This window comes from Sarcophilus harrisii, chromosome 2, assembly GCF_902635505.1.
Source record: "Sarcophilus harrisii chromosome 2, mSarHar1.11, whole genome shotgun sequence".
Classification (NCBI taxonomy): domain Eukaryota; kingdom Metazoa; phylum Chordata; class Mammalia; order Dasyuromorphia; family Dasyuridae; genus Sarcophilus; species Sarcophilus harrisii.
In genome coordinates this window covers 112,826,000-112,843,292 of record NC_045427.1, presented here as the reverse complement: position 1 = coordinate 112,843,292, position 17,293 = coordinate 112,826,000, and the positions used below count along the sequence as shown (strand labels likewise).

At 34.6% G+C, this 17,293-nt stretch overlaps 1 protein-coding gene across 1 annotated transcript in view; it reads right to left on the bottom strand.

Moving 5' to 3' along the window:
• The window catches only part of PLEK (pleckstrin), a 37,125-nt gene extending 21,707 nt beyond the window's left edge, over positions 1–15,418 (bottom strand). Inside the window, exon 1 of the mRNA XM_012540165.3 lies at positions 15,301–15,418. Within this exon, the coding sequence (XP_012395619.1) occupies positions 15,301–15,342 (42 nt within the window). The 5' untranslated portion in view covers positions 15,343–15,418. The remainder of the gene's footprint in view (positions 1–15,300) is intronic.
• Between the last annotated feature and the right edge of the window lie 1,875 nt (positions 15,419–17,293).

Sequence of the window (17,293 nt, the reverse complement as noted above, 5' to 3'; positions counted from 1 at the left end):
AATTAACACCCTTGCTACACAGTTACATATGAAAAGTGTCAAATACAGTATGGGAAGAACTAAGCACAGTTTCCTTCTGTGGCCAGTTTTTATTAATGTTTAATCATTCATCTTAAACAGTTATCATTTCTCTTTTAGTATTATGGAAATACTTGGCCTTCGAGCTAAGAAACAAGGGGTCAAGTCCCTTCACTGACACATAGTTGGTATGTAATCTTAGGCAAGTTATTTAATGTCCATTGCTTTAAGTAACTAAGACTATAATCAGAAGAGATGACCTACATTGGTAAAGGTAATTCCTCATGATGAGTTTCCAAAAACAGTGAAATCACAAGTCCTTGCTCTATCTAGCAGACAATGGACAAAAGATTGTCTTGTTTTGAAAATAATTTGTTTCTCTGGAGTCTGTCAGAGTTTAACTTAAATTGAAGCAATTAATAATCATTTATCAGGCATGGAACCTGTCATGATGGGCAATAAGAATACAAATAAAAAAGTAAGAAAAATATTTATTCTGAAGGTAAGTCAATACAAGGTCATTTGAGGAGAGAGAGACAGCACTAATAACTGGGAGATAAGAGAGAGCTTAGAAGCTAACTTTTGAGCTGAGCTTCAAAAGAAAGTAAGAATATTGAGAGGCAGAGATGAGAATTGCATTTCAGGTATAGGAATATCCCATACAAAGGTATGGAGAAGGCTGCTGAAATGCCAAGCTTGCAAACAGCTGGGAGGCTAATTTAAATTAGGGTAAGAAAAGAATATTTAAAGAAGAATAATGCAATTTGTCAAGAAATATGGGATGGATCCAGATTTTGGAGAACTTAAAATTCTAGTAGAGAAATTTGTAATTTATTTTAAGAAAAAAATGGAGCCACTGGAGATTTTTGATCAGGACAATATAATTGTTACATTGATGGCTTAGGAAGATTATTTTGGGAGCAATGCAAAAAATTTAATTGGAGAGAGGAGCCAGGTGGTAATTAAAGGGCTTAAAAAGCAAAGCTAAAAAGACACCAAAGCTAACAAGTATAAATCGATTGAATATAAGTTTGGACAAATTCATTGATGATATAGCTACAATGGGTTATTTGGGGAATACTTTAATTTCTCATTCTTGCGTTCCCCCAAAATAAAGTATACCTTTATGACATTTTGAGGTTTTCATAAGAAAGAAAAATTAAAATACCTTTCCTCAAAACATCCTTGATACCACTGTCAGAAACTACAAACAAAAATGCCACAAGAAGCATTTACAATGATACTATTTATGTCTGCTTTCATTTCTGAGTCTTCATGCTGATGCTCAAGTTACTGAATTTTGTACTTCAAGAATTACCAACTGAGAATCTATTATATGGGTATTGCTTACCATTATTTCAAAGACCCAATAATTCTTATTTCATTCTCTTTTTGTGCCTAAGAGATACCTGGGAAATGGGTATGTTCATACCATATTTAAGATAAGAAATTTCATCTTCAGTGGCATTCAGCAATATCCTCAGCAAGCCAATCACATATACCTAGGCAATAATGGTGAGCTAATGGCCCTTAACCCAATGCACTGGTCATGAAATTACAAATGGATCCCTTGTTATAGTGGCTCTCCTTAGCTGTGGTTGGGAGTCGTCTTACATAGATTTCTGATGACCTTCACCATATGCAATGGCCATTCCCCAGAATCTCTGTGTCTCCTCAATTTCTGTCACATGAACATTTAATATCTAAAATACACAAAGAGTCATTCTGTTGAGTTTATACTCTTTGCATACTATCTATTCCTGTGACTTCACATATGTCATAAAAACCAGAAAATTCAAATAATGTTCATTCAGTTCCCAGGAGTTTCATTTATCTGTGAATGGCAGAAGGTACTTAAATAAATCTGCTACTTATATAATTGGATGGCTCTCTGTTATCCTAGATGTTGAAATCCTACTTAGCTTTTAGATTTTTTTTAGTGTTTTGATTTTGATGAACATAACAAACATATATTTGCCTGTTACATAAAACAGAAAGAACACTGCAAATAAAGCTATGAATTTATATTATGTACATCTTGTGTTTTTCGCTTCATTTCTTTCTTCCTTCCTTCCTTTCTCTTTCTTTCTTTCTTTTTCTTTCTCTCTTTTCCTTTCTTTTTCTTACTCCCTTTCTTTCTTCCTTCCTTCCTTTCTCCCTCCCTCCCGTTCTTCCTTCCTTCCTTCCTTTCTCCCTCCCTCTCTTTCTTTCTTTCTTTCTTTCTTTCTTTCTTTCTTTCTTTCTTTCTTTCTTTCTTCCTTCCTTCCTTCCTTCCTTCCTTTCTCCCTCCCTCTCTCTTTCTCTTTCTTTTTCTTTCTTTCTTTCTTTCTTTCTTTCTTTCTTTCTTTCTTTCTTTCTTTCTTTCTTTCTTTCTTTCTTTCTTTCTTTCTTTCTTTTTCTCTCTCTCTCTCTCCCTTTCTTTCTTTCTTTCTTTCCTGAGGCAATTGGGGTTAAGTGATTTGCCCAGGGTCACACAGCTAGGAAGTATTAAGTGTCTAAGACCAGATTTGAACTCAAGTCCTCCTGACTTCAGGGCTGGTATTCAATCCACTGCACCTCCTAGCTGCCCCATTTTTCATTTTCTTAGGGTAATTTAAACTAGCCTCCTAGCTATTTGCAAGTAAAAAAAAAGGTATATTTATCTTTGAATCCTGATCTTCTTGGATTTAAGAATAGCTCTCTATACCATGCTTTATTCTTTTAAACACAACTCAAATGCAACTTCTTCCAAAAAGCCTTCCCATATCACCCCATGGTGGTGATTAGATTAGAAGGAATGGAGAGAAGAAGATGGTAAAATTGCTTAACTTCTCTGAACCTCAGTTTCCCTGAATGGAAAATGAAAATATCTATAATATAATACTTACCTCATAGGGTTATTGTGAGGCTCAAATGAAATAATGTACGTAAAATGCTTTGCAAACCATAAAAGCTATATAAATACCAATGATTATGAATATGAGCAAATGCAAGCAATGACAAATATAACTGGTAAGGATAGAAGCATTTTAATTGAAAAATCACCTAAGAATCTATTTCACAACTTTATGGACAGATCATCCCCAGGATACATAGCATTACTGTCTGTAAAAGTAGCCCCTTTCATCTTAGTTTTAACTGGCCTACAGAGAAGTGCCTCAAGGAGACACCTTCTCAGAGAAAGATTATTCTGTTGTTGTTGAGACACATCTGACTCTTCATGGATAACTCCTCATGATGCTATTTGAGGTTTTCTTGGCAAAGATACTGGAATGATTTGCCATTTCCTTCTCCAACTCATTTTACAGAGGAGGAAATGGAGGCAAATGGAGTTGAATGACTTGCCCAGGGTCACATAATTAATGTGTTTGAGGTCAGACACCCAAATTTGATATATCTTTGAATCCTGATCTTCTTGGATTTAAGAACAGCTCTCTATACCATGCTTCATCCTTTTAAACACAATTCAAATGCTACTTCTACAGCCTTCCCATATCACCCCATGATAGTGGTTAGGTTAGAAGGAATGGAGAGAAGACAACAGTAAAGTTACTTAGCTCCTCTGACCTTCAGTTTCCCTGAATGAAAATATATTAAATTTTATTAAATTTTAAAATGTATTAAATTTTAAATTCTGGAAAATGAATCTTCCTGTCTTGATATCCAGCACTTTATCCTCTATATTATCCAGCCACCTGTTCACTCTTTTAGGTGCTTTAAAAACAAGAACAGCAACAACTCTGAAATACTTACATAATCAGTCCATAAAAAAATCCCCTTCTGTCTCTTTCCATCTGTCTCCTCCTACTGAAGCAAAGCAATGAAACTTGGCTGCTTGTGCCTGCCATCCCTAGTCAGCCCACATTCCCTTTCAAGGTTACCTTCCATTTTAATGGAGCTAAAGCTCAGGGAGTGAGACATAGAATATAATTTCTCTAGGATTTTGCATCCCTTAAGGATGACCTACCTTCCTTCTCTCCTTACCCTCCTCTCATGGACCTGAAGGTGAAGAGACATAGGATAATGTGTCAAAATGAATTATGAGCTCTTTAATAATCCTGTTTTGCCTCGGTATGAGTTTAGATGAGGAAAATATGGTAGAAACCAAAAACCTAAAAAAGGTTTTTGTTTAAAATTTTTTGCTACATCAGCAATGAACTGGCTGACTTTTTTTTAGAAGCAGGAGAGTTCCTCTTTCTCATATATATTTTAAGGAGGGCTTTGAGCAGGAAAAAGAAACGTTAACTTGCATTCTTTGCATGCTAACTAATCCATAATATTCTTATATCATAGAAGCCACACAATTCAGATAATATTGAGCTCCTAGCAGATTCTATTACTTATCTGAAAATAGCAGAGGGTTTCTATATAAAGCTGCCATTTGCACATTAGGGTAATTGTTTATTCAAACAAGACAAATGCTTTTTGCAACAATGGCATCCCTGTTCCAATACTTTCCAATGCAAACCATCACTACAAAAAAGTCAGCAAATGTTTTCTTTTCTCTCCTGGCATGATAGCCAGACAGCCTCACCTAATACCAGACTAAATGAATAGCCTATTTTCTGTCCCCTTCCCACTTGTTAAATTCCTATATATTCATTTATTTTTATGATTATGAACTTGACCAGCATTAAGAAATATGAATATTTTCCTACACAAAGGAAAACAGAAGAACAAGGCTGCATATGAAATTTGTGAATCTCTGCCATGTCCATCTTATTAAGATTTGAGATAAAAGGGGAAGTCTTTACATATTACAAATTTAATATAGTTACCTGTTTTTTAAGGCCAATTCAAATGTTACTTCTCCCAGGAAATTTATATTACTTCTTCAGGGAAAACTATCTTCATCTTCATCCCCCAGTTAGAAATGATCTTTCTCCACCACCATCCCCACTCAAGAATATTGCTTATTATTAAGAATCATGCTGCTGTTCAGTCACTTCAGTCATGTCCAACTCTTTGGACTTTTTTTTTAGCAAACATATGGAATGATTTTGTGATTTCTTTCTCCAGCTCATTTACAGATGAAGTAACTGAGGCAAACAGAGTTAAGTAAGTTGGCCAAGGTCACACAACTAGTAAGTGTGTGAAGCTGTATTTGATTCATAAACATGAGTTTTTACGATTTTAAGCCCAGTGTTCTATCCAAGATGTCCCCTCGTTGCTCACTAACAATTATATGTGTGTGTATAAATACATATATGTGTGTGTATACCTATTATAACATTTTATACTTTTCTTAAACAACTACCATGTATTTATTGTTTTGTATTGTTTCTCTACATGTCATATCTCTTCACTGCATTACAAGTTCAATGAGGGCAGGGATTTTTTCTAAATCTCCAATTTTATCTCCCTTAATTCCTGGCCATGTGCTCTGCATACTTCTTTACCCTGCATTTGAACCTTAAATTATAAGAACAGGAAGGTCATGAAAGGTCATTTGATCCAACTTCTTGATTTTACAGATGAGGAAACTGAGTTGAAAGTATGTGATGTACAGAATTTGTCTCCAGAAATAGTGATCAGATCATGAGCTAGGTACATGCTGCTCATATAATGTTTTTTCCCAGATTTATGATTCTGTACATGTGGGAACTTCCTACTATAGAAACTCCCTCCAGAGGTAGAGAATTGCAGTATATAATCTTACAGAGTTGCCTTGGATACTGAGAAAGGGTAAGGGCTTTACAGATGGGCAATCAACTCCTTCTGAGTCTGAAATTAATCAACTTTGTCAGTTGCCTCTTTTTTTTAAATTATAGCTTTTTATTTACAAGATATATGCATGGGTAACATTGACAATTGGAAAACCTTTTGTTCCAACTTTTCCTCTCCTTCGCCCCACTCCTTCCCCCAGATGGCAGGTTGACCAATACATGTTAAATATGTTGAAGTATAAGTTAAATACAATATATGTATACATGCCCAAACAGTTATTTTGCTGTACAAAAAGAATTGGACTTTGAAATAGTGTACAATTAGCCTGTGAAAGAAATAAAAAATGCAGACAGACAAAAATGTAGGGATTGGGAATTCTATGTAATGGTTCATAGTCATTTCCCAGAGTTCTTTCGCTGGGTGTATCTGGTTCAGTTCATTACTGCTCTATTGGAGCTGATTTGGTTCATCTCATTGTTGAAGATGGCCACGTCCATCAGAATTGATCATCATATAGTATTGTTGTTGAAGTATATAATGATCTCCTGATCCTGCTCATTTCACTCAGCATCAGTTCATGTAAGTCTCTCCTGGGCTTTCTGTCAGTTGTCTCTTAAAATAATTTCAACTAAATGTCATAAGGAATGACTATTGTATAATGTCATAAATGAAAGATGAAGAGAACAGAGCACAAAGAACAATGTACAAAATAATTACAACTATGTAAATGTATGCAACTTTAAAAGGACCACAAAAATGAGATCAAATGTGATAGATACCATCAGCTAAAGTGCACACCTTTCCCTTCTTTTAATAAACAGCAAATCACTAAAGTGTTAGGTCATGTATATGCAAAAATGTTTGTGGCAGCCCTTTTTGCTAGAAACTGGAAACTGAGTGGATGCCCATCAATTGGAGAATGACTGAATAAGTTATGGTATATGAATGTTAAGGAATATTATTGTTCTGTAAGAAATGATCAGCAGGATGATTTGAGAGAGGCCTGGAGAGACTTACATAACTGATGCTAAGTGAAATGAGCAGAACCAGGAGATAATTATACACTTCTACAATACCATATGAGGATCAATTCTGATGGACATGGATATCTTTGGCAATGAGAGGATCCAATTCAGTTCCAATTGATCAGTGATGAACAGAACCAGCTATGACCCAAAAGAACACTGAGAAACAAGTATGGACTGCTTGCATTTTTGTTTTTCTTTCTAGGTTATTTTTACCTTTCTAAATCTGATTTTTCTTGTGCAACAAGAAAACTATCCAAATATGTACACATATATTGTATTTAAGATATACTTTAACATGTTTAACATGTATGAGACTGCCTGCTATGTAGGGGAAGGGGTAGAGGGAAAGAAGGGAGAAGTTGGAACAGACCCTTGTTTGCAAGGGTCAATGTTGAAAAATTACCCATGCATATGTTCTGTCAATAAAAAGCTATAATAAAAAATATAATATATAATATAATAATATATAATAAAATATATAACACTTTTAATATATATATAATACATATATTTATGTGTGTGTGTGTATATATATATATATATATATAGAGAGAGAGAGAGAGAGAGAGAGAGAGAGAGAGAGAGTGAGTTAGTTAAAAAAAAGTCTTAGGTCACATTCGTGTTCACTTGCCATCATCCATTTATGCTATTTTATTGAACTGTCAAAGGATAGGGGGTGGGAGGTGGAGCTAAACTGTGAGCTTGGAGTAAGGGTTATATAATGCATCAAAACACCATCCTAGTTAGCTACATTTGTATTATTGGTGTAAAGGTCAATTCCTCACTATTACTCACTCCATGAACCCAATCAGCTACCAAATCTAGCCTTCTCTCAGAAAGGAAGTCTGAATTATTATGGTATCAAAAGATAAAATATGTTGATATTATATATTATATATATTTTTTATGTATTTCTGAGTTTCTAAACTTTTTCTGTGTTGTCTGCTAGCCTTTGAGTGTTGCCTGTAGCTTCCGCAACCCCCCAAAATTCCCATTTAATTTCTTATGCCAACCCATGATATATCAAAACTATGATGGGAAAAGTCACAGTACAGAAGGGATAAGTATATATTCTTATTGAAAGCAGGTACTATTTTATTTTTGTCTTTGTATTCCCAATGCCTATGTATAATTGGCCTGTTGAATGGTTAGTTGATTAGCAAGAGAAGATAATTTGTTTAAATAGATTTCTGTTGGAATCAGAGAATTTTAGAGAATACTTACTCCAACCATCATTTTACAGATAAGAGAACTTTGATGTAGGCAGGCTAAGTGACTTGCCAAAAGTTGCATAATCAGTTCTTGGCAGAGTAGTTTCCTGATTCCCAATGTTGTACTCTTCCACTATACTACAGGAGTCTAATTTGCCCCTGTTAAATCGTTTCCCTAACTTAGGGCCTTTAGAAGCAATATTAATTTTTTCAAGCAATTAGGGTAAATTGAGATTTGCCTGTAATAAATAGGATCTTAGATTATGTAACCTTTCCAGGTTCCTCTTCTAAAAACATAAAAATGGGCATATATCTATACATATATATGTATAGATATACATATATATATTATATATATATAATCATCATCAACAAGTATTTGTTAAGGACTTATAAATATATATATATATGAAAGTACCAGACAGAAGAAGCATGACCATAAGCCACGGGGAAAAGATCTATGGGCTTTAGTAGACTACAATTTTAGTCAGTCACCTGTATGAAAAAATTTAAATAAAAATGCTAATTTTATCTAAATTCTAAAACTTAATTTAAATGCTATAAAATGATAATTTCATGCAATTTTATACTGCACTCATGTCCAGAATTAGGAAACTAATAACCCCTGTATATTCTTTCCTAATCAGATCACACTTAGTGTATTATGTTTAGTTCTGTATGCCATATTTTACGAAGGAAATTGATAAAATAAGGAACAAAAGTTTTTTTACTTTAGTGTAATAGATCCCTTTGGCAAATTTGTAATGCTTGTACACCCTTTCCCAGAATAACATTCTTCAATGCATTTAAGAAAATACCTAGTATTACAAAGGAAACTAATTTCATTAAACTAGCTATAAAAATGTGTTTAACATACTCATGGACCCCCAAGTTAAATACTCTTGACCTAGAGGAAAGTTAACAGCAAAGTAATAAAGGGCTATAAAATCAGCCCATAAAAGAACCAGTTAAAAGCAAGTTTATAGCCTAGAGAAGAGAAATCTTAATGAAGGGGACTATATGAAAGTGTTTGATGGACATATATGGAAGAGTGATTCAACTGGTTTTGCTTACTACTGGGGACAGAACAAGATGGAATTATTGGGAGTTTCAAAGAGGTACACTGAAGCTTGTAAGGAAATAGTAAGGATTAATAAGGAAAAAAAACAATCAGAACTGGCTAATACTGAAATGGGCGACATGGAAAAGAAATAGGATCCCCGCTTCCAGAAGATCTTTGATCAAAACTTAGTTGTAGATAGGATTCTTTTTTTTCAGGGATAGATTATGCTTTATGGTCTCTAAGGTCCCTTCCAAATCTGACATACTATGAAATCTAATGTTACATATTCTCGCAGTAGTTTGAGTGCTAAAATAATCTTACGCAAGAATTGCTTCCTCAGCATTTTTTTCTTTGTGAACAAGAGGGGAGGGGTGCCCTATGATTTCACTCATTTAGAGAAATTTCATTGAGAAAACACCATTTACCAATTCCTACTGGCAAAAGCTTTGCATCTTAAGACTCCAAGATATATATATATATATATACATGTGTTTATATAGATAGATAGATAGATATGTGTGTGCATATATATATGTGTGTACATGAGTGTAGGATATAGATAGATATATTCTTTGTGAAGTAATCTTTTGAATTTCAACATATATGTTTGTGTGTGTATATATATGTGAGTATGCATATATATGTTATTTTCTTCATTAGAATGTACATTTTAAAATGTGTAAATTTCTATAGGGCAGAGATTATTTAACTTTTGTTCTTGTGTCTCCAGAAATGGCATATAATATGTGCTTAATAAATGTTTAGCTGATTAATTCAAATTCTGAAGCCAGCTCACTATTTACAATATCATTTTTCTTTAGCTTTAGCTGGTCCAATAAAATCACATTTCTTCATAGCTCTGTCTCCAGACATATGACCAGCCCAATTTCTTATCTCAGAGTCATCTGAAGCAATTATGTGGAAGCTAGGAGGGAGGAGGTGGGGAGGGGATTTTCCTGTTATTTCAGGTCAGGTCCTATACAAATGCCTACCCATTCTGAGTATATAAGTCTTAGATACTGAGTCAGACTTAGTTTTCCCAAAGGAAAAGAGCTCATTATCATGAGACTAAACGTATTTACAAGCAATGGGGAACTATTTTCTGGAGTTGCAAAGATTTAGTAGGAAAACAACTGAAACTATCGTCTAGTTGCCAAAGTCTGCAGCCTTTTCCTTCTGTTATTTATATATACTTTTTGTTTCCCCCCCCCTTCCTAATCTGAGAACTTGTCTCTAAAGTGTGGAAAGAAATAACAAATAAATATTAGAAACAAATGTCTACCACCATCCCTACCCCCCAAAAGGCAGGGATGCCCCCATCAATTCTTTTGTCCATATATTTTTGAGGGGTGGGGAAGTCATAATTGAGAATTACTACTTTTCCTAATTACTACGTATTTTAGTTTAAAGTCTCTTTCCTGGCCAATATATACAGTGATTTTCTTTTCTGTTTATGTCTGTTATGCCACCCAAAGTTAAAGCATTTTATAAATGACTGTTGAGTAAGAACAAATGAACTGATGAATAAATAAATAAATAAATGAGTGAACAAGAGAATCAATGAATAAATGTAGATTTCAGTAGATGGCTACAGCAAACTGCTCTTCAAAAGAGATGAAATTTAGTTTGAGGTTCTAAATTAGTTTAAAAACTCTTTATAGATACCTCCCACAAAATAAAGAGCCTCTTCTAACTTCCCCTTTCTAACACTTCTCCTTTCATGTGCCAAATTGGTGACTGGAATTCACTAATCAGTTATACTTTAAGAAAAAATATTTAGTGTTTTGATATGTGTGTCTAGTCAAACTCTGAGCTCTATTTATTATGAAAGTTTTTCCCTAAAATTTATTACAGAAAAAAAATGCAACTGTAGGAAGAATGAGCTATAATCCAAATGAAATATATAAGATACAGTAGAAAGTGTGGATACTGTTTGACTGGAAAATTTGCATTGTTGTTCTGGTTTTGCCATTAACTGGTTGTTTATCTTTGGGACTTTGGGCAGGTTACCTTTCTCTGGGTCTCAGTTTCCTTTACTGTAAAATGAAGGGATTTTATTAATGATATCCAGCATGCTTTCTATATTTTATTAATAGATAAGAATGTTCTAAAATCTAATCATAGACAGAATTTTTAAATGATGAAATAATGTGTTTGACCTCCTTCCCAGAAACCCCATACAGCTTTGAAAATATCAGTCAGGCAACAGAATTAAGGGAACCTGAGGCTCACAATGAAGGGGAAATATTTGCTATAGAAATAAAATGGAAACCAAAACATCAATGATACTGCAATCAACAAACTTCTGCAGGAATGCCTCCATTTCTCTGGTTTACATATAAAAATAACTTTTCCCAGACCTTCTCTAGTGCAGTCCTTCTTCTATTCAGAATATTTTTGCATGCTTCCAGTTCAGGAAACTAGAAGGACAAGGTGTTCTCTCATTAACAAAATCAAGTAAAACTATCCTTTCTATATCTCCCAACTGCATTGCATAAGAATAAGTTTAACTTTATTCAAATAAAAAAATGTAAATTGAATAAAACTAATTAAAATATTGTCAGAGAATGACAAATGTATCAGAAATGCAGCAAAAAATTATAGTATAAAGAGATTAAGACTTTAAAAGCCACCCAATTCAACTTTCATTTTACAGATAAGGAGACTGAGGACCAGATTGGTTGTAATTTGCCTTAGGGTCGTATACTTAGGAAATATTTGAGAAAAAGTTTGAAGTCAGGTCGTCCTAACTCCAAGTCAAAAGTTCCATCCACTATGCCACATTCCTGCTAAGAGATACTTTTTAATCCTGGACAAATGGTAGAATATTTACAGAAGCAGAGTATTAGAATTCCTGACCATTGCCAGGACGTAGTCCTAATAACTCACAAATGCTGAGGATGAGAACAGTTATCTTAAGAGATAGTGGCAGAGAAGCAATGATTTATTAAGGAGGAAGAGGAGGAAAAGAAAAAAGAACTGAAGGAAGAAAAGGAGAAGGAAGAGGAGAAAAAGAAGGAGGAGAAAAGGGAGAAGATGGGAGAGGAAGAGGAGGAGGAAAAGAAGAAGGAAGAGGAAGGAGAAAAAGGAGGAGGAAGAAGAGAAGGAGGAGAAGGAGGAAGAAGAAGAGGAGAAGGAAGAAGAAAAGAAGGAGGAGGAGGAGGAGGAGAAAGAGGAGAAAGAGAAAAATAAGGAGGAGAAGGAGGAGAAAAAGGAAGAGGAGGAGGAGGAGGAAGAAGAGGAAGAGGAGGAAGGGAGGAAAAGGAGGAGGAAGAAGAGGAGGAGAAGGAGGAGGAAGAAGAGGAGGAGGAAGAGGAGGAAGAGAAAAAGAAAGAAGAACAAGAACAGGAAGAAGTTGTTTAGCAGCCTAAACGTTTTTTTTCTAAACTAGAAACTTCTTCCTCAGAATTAATTAGTCTTCTATTAAACTATGAAGACTCTCATTAAGTATTTTTAAGAAATGAATACAGGTTTGCAAGAAATGCAAAATAAAATTGTGGGAATTCCTTACATTAATAATAAAGGAAGTTTACATGAATCTAAATTGTATTCATATTAATTTAATGTCAGGACATTTGAACTCATCCTTGCTCTACTATTTATTATTTAAAAGACTTTGAGAATGAATCTTAATATAATGAAAGTAAAATGAGGGAACTAGATGAAATGACCTCTTAAGGTAATTTCTCCCCGTGAGATAGATGCCACTGTTTATTACTCAAGTATTTTTTTTAAAGATTAGGCTTTATGAACCACAATAAGGGGTTTATTTGTATTGGTATGATTCTTTTTTCTTCCAAGTTCATTATCTAAATGAAAAGTTAGTTCTATAACCACTATTCCCTTGCAGCATAGCAAAAAGAATATGTTCTTTCATTTTCATATGTACTCTATGTTGTACGTTCATACATTAATTTTTAAGTTAATAGCTCAATATTTTTCTCGAATGTCAAAATTTCAAAATTACTGATTCTTTTTAGTTTGCCTTACAGTGTTTTTTTTTTTGTTTTGTTTTGTTTTTTTTAAAGGCAGTTCCTAAGCCTTTGTCTCTCAAAGGATAATTGGTCCATTTATATGAAAATGAAAGCCTCCATGATTTCTTCAGTATGGGGAACTCCTCCACCAACTCTAACTTAGTACTCCCCCAGGGAGTTTCTTGAGGCTCACAGCTTGTCCAGTGTTACATAACTAATGAGTGCCAGAAAAAGGATCTGAACCCATGTTTTAGATACCTAGGTGGTGTGATAGATAGAGTGATAGCCCTGGAGTCAGGAGGACCTAAGTTCAAAAACAACCTCAGACACTGACTAGTTGTGTGACCTGGACAGATCACTTACCCCTGTTTGCTTCAGTTTCCTTATCTGTAAAATGAGCTGGAGAAGGAAATGGTAAACTACTCCACTATTTTTGCCATGGTCATGAAGAGTCACAAAGAGACAGACATGATTGAAATGACTTAATAGCAACAACTCAAAGGCTAGTTCTCAATCCACTAACTGTCATTGCCTCTTGGCCTAGGTATACAAAAATAAAAAAGTAAGGCATATTTCCATCACTACCTCTAAAGGTTTACTGCCTTTCAGAAAGGCAAGTGGGATATACTCTGCATGGACAACAGCACCATTCATTCATCAACAACTCCCAGCTAAGTAGGACCAAGGACAATGCCTGTGAACTAGGAAAAAACATGTTTAAAAAGGTTTGTGCTATAATGTCCTAAAAGTCAGAAAACCTGGGTTCTTAATTCAGTTCTGCTATTAATTTTACTTTGTGACTTTAGCTGAGTCACTTCTTTTTTCTGAGTTTCAACTGCCATATCAATGGACTGGCGAGACTGATCTAAATGATCTTTATCATCCCTTTTACATATAAAATTCTATGAATAAATAGGAAGTCAGTTGGTTAGTGAGGCATTTCTTACACTCAGACCACTTCAGGCAGAATATGACCTAAACCAATGGGAAAAACTCTCCTTTTTCCTTTTAGTACAGTGGAACATTAACCTCACTTTAAAGGACATTCTTTGTCTTTCTGTTTATGAAAGTTTTTCTCACAGAATGCAAACTAAGTCCAGCTCTGCCAGTGAACTCCACATTTTGTTAAGAGAGTTTCAGAATGACACTGGGAACAAACCCAATACCAGGACCCAGAAAAAAAAAAAGAGGGGGAGCACTTATGGTAGATGATCTTTCCAAGCTCCATCATAGTTAGTTCACATATATTTGGGAAAGTCATCACTCTTGGTAGCTCAGTTTTCTAATCTGGAAATGCTGTCTTAACGAAATTGGCCAAATGATTATAGAATCACAAGTTAGTGTTAGAAGAGACCTCAGAAATCATTTAGCCCCACTTCATCATTTTATATATGAGAAAAATGAGACTCAGAGATGCTATGTGCCCAAATTCACATAGATTCTAAGTAGCAAAGAGAATTTTAAAATTGTTATTATATAAACATATCAATATTAAGAACTAAGAAAGAAGGCTATCACTATCTTTATCAGTAATCATTTTATTTTCATTCTCAACCTTACTGACTTCACATCTCCTCCCTCGTTACCCCCACCCCCAAAAAAAAACTTTAAAAAAATTAAGAATAAACTTGCAGAATGTACAATGGATGGTCAACTATGAATGATATTATCCAACACATAATGCAAAATGCTATCCACCTCCAGAGAGCAAACTGGTGAAGTCTGAATGCAGATCAAAGCATATTATTTTTCAATTTATTTTTAATATTTTTCTTTCTTAGTCTGTTTTCTTTCACAACATAAATAATATGGAAACATTTTTGCAGGCTTGCACATGTATAACCTACATCAAATTGCCTAATTCTCAGGGAAGGAAAGGAGAGAGAGAATCTGGAACTTAATTTTTTTAAAAAAAGATGAATTTTTAAAATTATCTTTACATATAATTGGGGAAAAAATGAAATACTATTTTAAAAAATTTAACAAGCATCCAATCTGTGTAGTTTTACATGTGAATAATAGTTCTGACTTCAATATTTTATATATTAGGAAACTCCCTTATTCTAATCCACCACTATTCAATACTTAGCTTTAAGCATTATCAAAAGCAACCATTCCTATTTAATTGCCTCTCTAAGACTATGAGTTACAGACAAGTTGCTAATCAACAGCAATGGATGAAATCTGTTTGCCAAGAGATCTCCTAAATTGATGAAATCCCCAATATCCACAATAAAAATACAACAAAAATATAAAAACTCACACAGCCATCTCCCCCATTTGGTCTCTAGATAGCTTGGTTAGGAGACCAGTTCCCTCCTGAAATCATGAAGTCCTTTAAGGCAGTTGCTGACACCTACCTTTTTCACAAGATAACCTTCCCTGATTTTCTTTGGTTCCATGTCTGCTGTATACTCCCCAGAGTCAGTTGTTTCTGCAGCAACTGCTCATCTGGAAGCCCAAGATAACTGAGTTTCTTTATAAACAGCAAGGACACTTTCACAAGTTCCCCCCTGCCTGTCAATCACATGAGCACATCCGGTTTCTCTTCAATGAGGTAAAAAAAGAAAATAGGGAAGGAGTGCCAAACCACCCTCTTGCTTTGCAAATTTTGGGGACTCCAGTGTTATTAACAGAAAACTTGTGGTAAATATTTGCCTGTGTGTCACAAAAAAGGGAAGGTTATGTTTCCAGAGTGAGGGCAGGAATTAATAATAATAATAAAAAAAGATCAGGACCAAGTCAAGGTGAAGAGGAAAAATTTCCTTACTAGAAATGTTCATGTTTGAAAATTATTGGTGGAAAATCCAGAATTTTAATAGAAATTCCAAGAAATACAAAAAGCTTTCCACCTGTGTGAATTTAAGAGGAAAATATTGCACTTTATAGAAAATATGTTTTATCAACAGGTGGCCATTTTCAAAGATGGACTTAATTAACAACAACAACTATTGGAATCAGCCAGAGAGCTAAATTTAATATTCCATTCCCTCTCCATTATCTTATTCTCTTTAGAGACAACAAAGATTGAGTTTGTGGATTAGACTCTCTTCTGGGAGCTTCCATTTCTAGAGATTGTCCAGAGGAGGGCAGCCAAGAAGATGAAGGGCCTTGATTCCATGTCATGTAAGGATAAGTTGAAAGAACTAGATATGCTTACCCTAAAAATGTGGGGGGTAGGAGGGAGAGCAAGAGCATGATAGATGTCTTCAAGTAGCAAAGTGCTAGAAGAATTAGACAATATATTTGGCCCCACACAGGGCATAACAAGGAGCAATGAATAGAAATTGAAAAGGAATACATTAGAACTTGATGTCAGGAAAAACTCCCTAATTAAAGGTATGAGAAAGTAGAATAGACTGCCTTGAGAGGTAGTGGTTGATCTCTTTTTGGAGGCCCTCAAGCAGAGGGTGACTTGTTCAATATGTTATCATAAGACTTCCTTTGGGATATGAATTAGATTAGAGGACTGCTGAGGTCCCTTCTGAAATTCTGTAATTCTAATTCCTCTCTCTCTATCACTGCCATAAGAAGTGGTAGTCACTGCATCTCACAAATGTTTTTTAAGGTTCCTCTTTGGGCTTAAACATATGACCAGACAAAACAAATTGGCCAGTATCAACCATCTCCTCCTGTTAGATACTTTTTCTTTCCTAGTTTCTGTGACATTGCTGACTCTTAATTCTCTTCCATAGTCTGACCACTATTATTGTACCTCTAAGGATCTATACAAAACTTTCTTGTTTTTTCTCTATATATTCTCTAAATCAATGATCCCATCAGAATCCATTGTTTGAATTATCATCCATGAACAAGTGATTCCTAAATCAATATTCTCAGCCCTGATCTCTCTCCTGAACTCTAATCCAATATAATCAACTGCCAGCTGCACTTCTCTACTTCAAGAATTTGAAGGAATCCAAATTCAGACTATCTAAAATGGAATTCATTGTAAAGCCCACAAAACCTATCCTTACCTCAAACTTCTTCATTTCTGTTGATGACATCACTATTCTTCCAGTTGCCATAATGGAGTCATCCACAACTCAAGCCTTTATCATATCCTATACAATCAGTTGCCAAGTCTTATCAATTCTACCTCTAAAACTTCTCTTATATTCATCCCCTTCTCTTTTTTATACAGCCTCTACTTCAGTTTAGGTGTTTAGAATCTTTCTGAATTATTGCAATAGCCTCATAATTGATCTTCCTATATCTAATTTTTCCCATAGATAATCCAACATCCACGTAGCTGCCCAATGGATAGTTCTAAAACCATAACTTCCCCTTTGCCACAACTCTGCTAAAAAAAAAAAGTCTTAATAGTTCCTATAGGATTAACCTAAATTTGGA